The 8182-nt window shown below is 37.8% G+C and overlaps 1 protein-coding gene across 5 annotated transcripts in view; it reads left to right on the top strand.

Annotated features, from left to right (window-relative positions):
- The window catches only part of ATF1 (activating transcription factor 1), a 67901-nt gene that overhangs the window by 50598 nt on the left and 9121 nt on the right, over positions 1-8182 (top strand). For 2 of the 5 annotated variants that reach the window (XM_024122957.3, XM_028491345.2), the window contains 3 exons: positions 730-860; positions 3414-3596; positions 3682-3841. In XM_024122957.3, coding sequence (XP_023978725.2) covers positions 730-860; positions 3414-3596; positions 3682-3841 — 474 coding nt within the window. Of the gene's footprint in view, positions 1-729; positions 861-3413; positions 3597-3681; positions 3842-6207; positions 6328-8182 lie in introns of all 5 variants that reach the window. The other 3 variants (XM_028491346.2, XM_055085635.1, XR_002891612.3) reach the window with 2 other exon arrangements.

The raw sequence follows: 8182 nt of genomic DNA, 5'->3' as shown, positions 1-8182 counted from the left end.
TGATCTCTGTGTCTTACTCTTCTACCATCTTCCCCCAAAATCTCTATCACAGGATATTGAATATAGTTCCCTGTGCTATACAGTAGGACCTTGTTTATCCATTTCATATATACCAGTTTGAATCTGCTAACCCCAAACTCCCAATCCATCCCTCTCCCACCTCACTCCCCCTTGACAACCACCAGTCTTTACAGTAGTTTTTTTTTTTTAATTTTTATTTTTTGGCCATGCCACGTGGCATGCAGGATCTTAGTTCCCCAACCAGGGATCGAACTGGTCCCTCTATAGTGGAAGCACAGATTCTTCCACTGGAACCACTGGACCGCCAGGGAAGTTCAAAATTTAATCTTTTTAAATAGAAGTCTCTGACACTATTTAGAAAATGAATAGTACTTTGTAAATTAATGAAATACCTCACAATGGAGCCATCTCTCCTATAGGGGAAGGAGACATACCTCTACAAGGGCCTTGTATATTGAAAGGCACTCTGTATGGGTATTTGCTCAGTGTCTCTTCTCAGGTCATCATAAACTAAAATATAACCAGCCTGCTAATAAAGTCTAGTTTGTGCTAAAACACAGTATGTGCTAAAGAAAGGATTCCTTGACAGAAGAGTTTAGGTGTCTACCAGATTACTGTATTTTTAACCTGAGATTAAAAAGGTTTAGTAATTTCTTTGTAAAGCTGTCCTCATCACCAACAGTAATAATAGAGTTCTATTTTTCACAGAAAAATTTTGAAAGACCTATCTTCTGAAGATACACGGGGCAGAAAAGGAGACGGAGAAAATCCTGGAGTTTCTGCTGTCACTTCTATGTCTGTTCCAACTCCCATCTATCAGACTAGCACCGGACAGTACAGTACGTATAGGAATAAATTTCCCACCCGATAGACACACAAAAACTAACCTTTCTGTTTGAAGAAGTGGTGTGTAAACTGTCATACTTTAATAGTGATGATTATTAAAGGATAACATTTTGAGCCAGAAATAATGCAAAATTCTTTTTCAGTATTATCTCATTTATTCCTTACAACAACTTTGTGAGGTGGGCAGTTATCAATTTATGAGGGAACCAAGGCTTAGAGAGTCAGATAATATCCCTGAAGTCATACAGCTTGTAAGTGATACACGGCTTGTAAATGATATACTTACTTTAGGGTATAAGTCTGTGAGTTTTGACAAATGCATGGAGTTGTCTAAGCACCACCACAATCAAGACACTCCATCACCCCAAGAAATTCACTTGTGCTGTGTCCGTTTGGAGATAATCTCTCCCTCCTCTCCTAACCCCTGTTCTTCAAGTTTTATTGGTGTCCCATCTGACCACCTCTCACCATCTCCAGTCATCCTCTCCACCACCTCAGTCTATCTCCACCAACTCAGTCTACACTCTCATCTGAATTACTGCAGTATCCGATTGGTCATCTTGCTTCCATTCTTGCTCTAATACTTTTCCATATCTCAGCCAGAACAATTTATTTAAAATGTCAATTAGATCACACCATTCTTGCTCAGAATCTTCCAGTGACCTTAGAATAGGTCCCACAAGGCATTACATTCAGGATCTGGCTTTGCCTGCCACTCTGATCTCATCTCCTGCCACTTGATGCCATTCTGGCCACACAGACTTTCTTGCTGTTCCTTAATACATGAAGCTTGTTTCTGCCTCAGGATCTTTGGAGGTGTCATCCCTACTACCTGCACGTAAATATAGTAGCTTAATTATAGAATGTATATAATTATAGATTAGCTTATTTATGATCTGTTCTCAAGGAATGTAAGTTCACAACTATAACCTTGGCATACAGCGCCTGGCGCATGTAGGCTTTCATTAAAATGTGTTATGAATATATGATTTTAAGAATATATGTAGAATATTTCTGTGAGGACACATAAGAAACTGGGAATAGCGGTTGCAAGGAAGGAAACTTAGGAGCAGAGATCAAGAGGCAATTGGGAGGTTCACTTTTCATTTTAAACAAAATAGAATTTTTTTTTTTAATCATGTATTGCTGTTTCTAAAAAATTTTTTAAGGCAGCATATTAGCAAGTTAAAAGTTATATATTAAATGGTTTATTATTCTAAACCCATTAAAAATTAGAATTTTGAAAACTACATAGAAACTTGGGCTAATATTTCATATGTTACAACTGAAGTAAGTATAGTACAAATCATATTTAGGGCAACATGATCCAGTAGAACTTGAGGATGCAAATGTTTCTGTATTTGCATTGTCTAGTACAGTAGCTGCTAAACTATGTGTGAATACTGAGCACGTGACATGTGGCTGGTGAGACTGAGGAACTGAATTTTTTATTTTAATTTTAGTTAATTTAAATAGCCACGCATGGCTCATGGCTACTGTATTGAACAGTACAGTTGAGTTCTTCAAAGTAGTAAATTCAACCAGGTAAATACACATGTTAAGCAAGTACAGGAAGATATGTTGCAAAAACGAAAACATTCTGTATTAACATATATATTTAACATCAAAAGATGTGTATCTATAATGTGTGTAAATAAACCTATTTTGATATTTATTTATCAATCTGTGTGAGCATAGGAAAAGATTAGGAAGGTTGTGCACCAAAATAATGTTTACCTCAGGAGGCGGGTGGGGAGTGGACAGTGGAATAAATAGGAATAATGGGACTTTTTATTTATATATTTATATAAATATATTTATATATGTATATAATGTGTGTTGCAGGGAAGGAGATTGAAAGTAATTCCTAGTATAAGTTTAAAACAAATCTCTGAATCTAAAAAATTTTAATGTCTTTACTTCTAAAGTCATTTTATAAAGTATATGGGAATATTTCTTGTGTGGTATCCTTATCCTACAAGGGAAAGGATAAGGATAATCAGAAGCAGTGGTCACCACTAGAGAGTGGAGCTAAGAAAGAGTATGAAGATTTACTTTTTCATTATGTAACCTTTTATCCTTTTTGAATTTTCTTCCATAGGCACACTTATCTATTCAACAATATTTTAAAATACAATCTTTTTAATGCTTTTAAATAAAAATTACAAACTATGTTAATATTTCCTTCTACTTATTTTTCCTTTAAAAGTTAGTCATCGGTGGTACCCTCTTCTAATGGCCCAAAACTGCTGTGACAACATTAACAATTAGCATGGAATGCTCTATAGAGCCCAAAATGGGTTTTGACCAATCTGTTATTGTACAATTTGAGACTAAATTTAAGATTAGTGCATCTGAAATATAAAATTTTCTGAAGAAATGCCGTTTTACTTGTTTTACATATAGCTCACCCAAAGTAGTCAACAGTTATCAAGTGGAATTGCATTTAAACCTGTTTTAATAAATAGCAAATTTTTTTTTGCCGATCCTTTGTCATTAGTGTGTTGTACAGCCTTATATTAGCTATGTTCTCTCTTTGGTTAAAGTTGCCATTGCCCCAAATGGAGCCTTACAGCTGGCCAGTCCAGGCACAGATGGAGTACAGGGGCTTCAGACATTAACCATGACAAATTCAGGCAGTACTCAACAAGGTACAACAATTCTCCAGTATGCACAGACCTCTGATGGACAGCAAATACTTGTGCCCAGCAACCAGGTGGTTGTACAAAGTAAGTTTGCTTAAGTATCTATGGAAAGCATCACAAAGTACTTTCAAAGACACTTATAAATTAACTCATTCTTTTGACCACACAGCTGCATCAGGAGATATGCAGACATATCAGATCCGTACCACGCCTTCAGCTACTTCGCTACCACAAACCGTGGTGATGACATCTCCCGTAACCCTTACGTCTCAGACAAGTAAGACAGATGACCCCCAACTGAAAAGAGAAATAAGGTTGATGAAAAACAGGTAGGTAGTAAAATTATACTATCAGAATGGGTAATGTTTTTATAAATCTCAAAATATAACCAGATACTGAGATTGTATATTAGAAATAAGGAAAGGGGATTATATCAACATTATTTTAACTGAGTGTTAGATTATGTCTAGTACATTTCCAGTGGATCAGTGAGTCGCTTTGCATAGTTTCTTTATTTAATATATGACCTAGAGTTCTTCCATTTTTATTGTGTCCTTTGAATAGCACTGTTAAGCAAAACTTTTCAAACAATATATTTTGTTCTTATTCAGATGACAAAGTTAAGTGAAAATAATAATTTGCTGCTTGCTGTTGACTAGAGTAAGAATAGGCAAGAATTAGTAGGATTCTGCATAATACCTAATATACTTCTGGATACAAAATTGCTCTTAAAAATGAATTTTGATCATGAAATATAGTAGTCATTTAACCCCCAGAAACATTTGTTTGTTTTAAATGTATTTTAAACATTGCTATATGCACTACATATACATCAGGCATTAAAAATCACTAGTTCTTGGAGAAAAAGAATATGATGGGTAGCCTTCTGCAGTGTGTTCAAGGGAAAAGAAAAGACACCAATAAACTATATTAGAAACAAAAAAGGGTAATAGCCACAGATACAACAAATTTTTTCAATTATATTAAGGTTCTATTTTCAGGTCCTCTCCAATAAGTTAGAAAATTAGAATAAAGGATAATTTTCTAGAGCAATAAAAATTACCATAAAAGGACCAGATGGATACATTTAATTACTTCAAGATAAAATGTTTCTTTACTAAAAACAAGAGGAAGCATTACTGTAAATGACTTGGTAACAAGGCAGGGACCATCTGTTGTTTTGGAGGTTCCAACAAATACAAGTAAATGAAGTAACTTATGTAAATTATTAGAAAAGAATTGTATCTCGTTGCTGATGATATGATTGTGTACCTAGGAAACCCAAAAGACTTGTTAAAAATTACTAGAGTATGACTTCTCTTTCTGACAGTGTAACCTCAGCTACATAATAAAAGCTTGATGAAATATAAAAACCATCCTTTTAAATGACTGGATAAGCATGCAGAAAGTAAGAGAAATCTATTGAGGTTAGACGCGCGAACCAGAAGCCCAGGACCATGATGTTAAATAAGCACTGAAGCAACCCCTGTATATCCTAGGGATAAATTCAGATCTTTGTAATTGGTATAGCTTTGGTATGCAGAGGGGACTAGGGACAGAGCCTGGGGCCTCTGCAGGCTGGAGGACTGGATCACAGATTATTTTTCATGAGGTCAAGACCCAAGAAGTACTACATCCATAAGCTGAGAATTGTAATTTTAAAGATTAGTGCCCCCAATTGGAGAAAGCAACTTCAACACAGGCTCTAATGAATTCCCATACACTGAGTTCTAACAAATACAAGTTGAAAAATCAGACTACCCAAGGAATTAGGCCTCCATTATATGTGCCAACACCTTAGGCAACTGTCACAAAAAATTATTTCCATTTTTTTGAGATGAGGAAACTGAGGCCTAGAGAAGTTAAGTTACTTGACCAAGGTTACACTGCTCAGTAACTGATAGAGGTAGGGTTTAAATTCATGGGTCCAAGTTTCAGAGTCCAAAGTCTTAGGGAATACCACACTGCCTTTCAGGAGCAAGCGTCAGCAGAAAGAGCAGATGACAGAATGAGTTTTGTGAAGTCTTCAGTAATCTAATGGAGAGAGGGAAAGAAGTATTTCTTTTGTATTTAAAAAAAGGGATGTCATTGTAAATCATCAAAGCTCAAGAGACTATAAAAATGGTAAAAATTGGAGAGGAAAAATAAAACTATTATTATTAGCAAAGATATATTCATCTGCTTAGAATATCCAGGAAAATCATCTGCAAACTATTTGAAATTGTAAAAGAACCAGTTCTTTTCAACATTTGTACCAGAAGCCCTTGCCAGTTTAGTAAAACAGGAAAAGGGAGGGGAAATTACACAGATTTAAATGAAAAAAATAGAAACTATTACTGTCTTTTATATGATTGCTTGATTTTTTAAAAAAACAAACCAAATGGACTTAGAGAAAAATTATTGTAAGTAATGAGTTTACTAGATATAAGATCAGTTTTCAAAAATCAACTATTTCTTCACATCATCAATAAAGAGTTTGGTAAATAATTATTAAAAAGATATCATTTATATTATCAATAAATAAAATATGTGAGAATAAATCTAACAAAAGCTGTCCAGGACATTTATGGAAGACATTGTAAAATGTTTTTGAAAGACATTAAGGAAGATCTAAATAAATGGAGAAATATACTATGTCCATAGATATGGAAACTCAGTATTATAAAGACTATTTTTCCCCCCGATTGATCCATAGATTCAATGCAGTTCCAATCAAAACCCAGACAGGTTGTTTGAAGAACTTGACAAGTTGATACTAAAATTTGTAGAAGAGTAAAGGGCCAAGAGCAGCCAAAATATTCCAGACAAGAATAAGGTGAGGAGATATCAAGTTTTGTTTAAAGCTGTGGTAATTCAAATCATGTGATATTGGCATTGAGATAAACAAAATCACCAGTAAAATAGAGTAGGGAGCTCAGAAACAGATCTGTGAATACATTAAACCCTGGTAGGGAAGATATTGGGGGAAGGAGGGACTTCTTCTTCTTAACTAGCTAAGATAGTTAATTATTTATGTGTGAAAAAAAATTGGATTTCTTCCTCACACCATACACAAAAATCATACTAAATGGATTAAAAACATATGTGAAAGGTGAAATTTTAAAAACTTTTAGGTGAAAATGTGTAATCGAGAGACGGGCACGGAGCTGCCGAAGAGACAAGAGAATTTTTCTTGCCTCTGTTTCCTGGTGCGCCAGGAGAGGGGATTAAGCGCGCCACTTAAAAGAGCTCCAGAGACGGGCACGGAGCTGCTGAAGAGACAAGAGACTTTTTCTTGCCTCTTTGTTTCCTGGTGCGTGAGGAGAGGGGATTAAGCGCGCCGCTTAGAGCTCCAAAAACGGGCGTGAGCTGCGGCTATCAGTGCAGACACCAGAGACGGGCATGAGACGCTAAGGCTGCTGCTGCTGCCACCAAGAAGCCTGTGTGTGAGCACAGGTCACTATCCACACCTCCCCTACAGGGAGCCAGTGCAGCCCGCCACTGCCAGGGTCCCAGGATCCAGGGACAACTTCCCCAGGAGAATACACGGCGCGCCTCAGGCTGGTGCAACGTCACACTGGCCTCTGCCACCGCAGGCTCGCCCCGCACTCCGTGCCCCTCCCTCCCCCCGGCCTGAGTGAGCCAGAGACCCCAAATCAGCTGCTCCTTTAACCCTGTCCTGTCTGAGCGAAGAACAGACGCCCTCCGGCGATCTACACAAAGAGGCAGGGACAAATCCAAAGCTGAACCCCGGGAGCTGTGCAAACAAAGAAGAGAAAAGGAAATCTCTCCCAGCAGCCTCAGGATCAGTGGATTAAAGCTCCACAATCAACTTGATGCATCCTGCATCTGTGCACTACCTGAATAGACAACGAATTATCCCAAATTGAGGAGGTGGACTTTGGGAGGAAGATATATTAATTTTTTCCCCTTTTTCTCTTTTTGTGAGTGTGTATGTGTATGCTTCTGTGTAAGATTTTGTCTGTATAGCTTTGCTATCATCACCATTTGTCCTAGGGTTCTGACCGTCCCGTTTTTTGTGTGTTTTTTTTTTCCTTTTTAACATTTTTCTTCTTAATAATTATTTTTTATTGTAATGACTTTATTTTTTTTATCCTACTTTATTTTATCCTCTTTCTTTCTTTCCTCCCTCCCTCCCCTTTTTTTTTTTTTTTTTTTTTTTTTCAGTACGCGGGCCTCTCACTGTTGTGGCCCCTCCCGTTGAGGAGCGCAGGCTCCAGACATGCAGGCTCAGCGGCCATGGCTCACGGGCCCAGCCGCTCCGTGGCATGTGGGATCTTCCCGGACCGAGGCACGAACCCGTGTCCCCTGCATCGGCAGGCAGAGACTCTCAACCACTGCACCACCAGGGAAGCCCTCTCTCTCTTTCTTTCTTATTTTTTCTCCCTTTTATTCTGAGCCGTGTGGATTAAAGGCTCTTGGTGCTCCAGCCAGGCATCAGGGCTGTGCCTCTGAGGTGGGAGAACCAACTTCAGGACACTAGTCCACAAGAGACCTCCCAGCTCCACGTAATATCAAACGGCAGAGATCTCCATCTCAACACCAACACCCAGCTTCACTCAACGACCAGCAAACTACAGTGCTGGACACCCTATGCCAAACAACTAGCAAGACAGGAACACAGCCCCATCCATTAGCAGAGAGGCTGCCTAAAATCATAATAAGGCTAC

The sequence above is a fragment of the Physeter macrocephalus genome, chromosome 6 (genome assembly GCF_002837175.3).
Source record: "Physeter macrocephalus isolate SW-GA chromosome 6, ASM283717v5, whole genome shotgun sequence".
In the NCBI taxonomy this organism is placed as follows: Eukaryota; Metazoa; Chordata; class Mammalia; order Artiodactyla; family Physeteridae; genus Physeter; species Physeter macrocephalus.
Note: the sequence above shows the minus strand (reverse complement) of the source record. Positions and strands in the feature narration are given on the sequence as shown.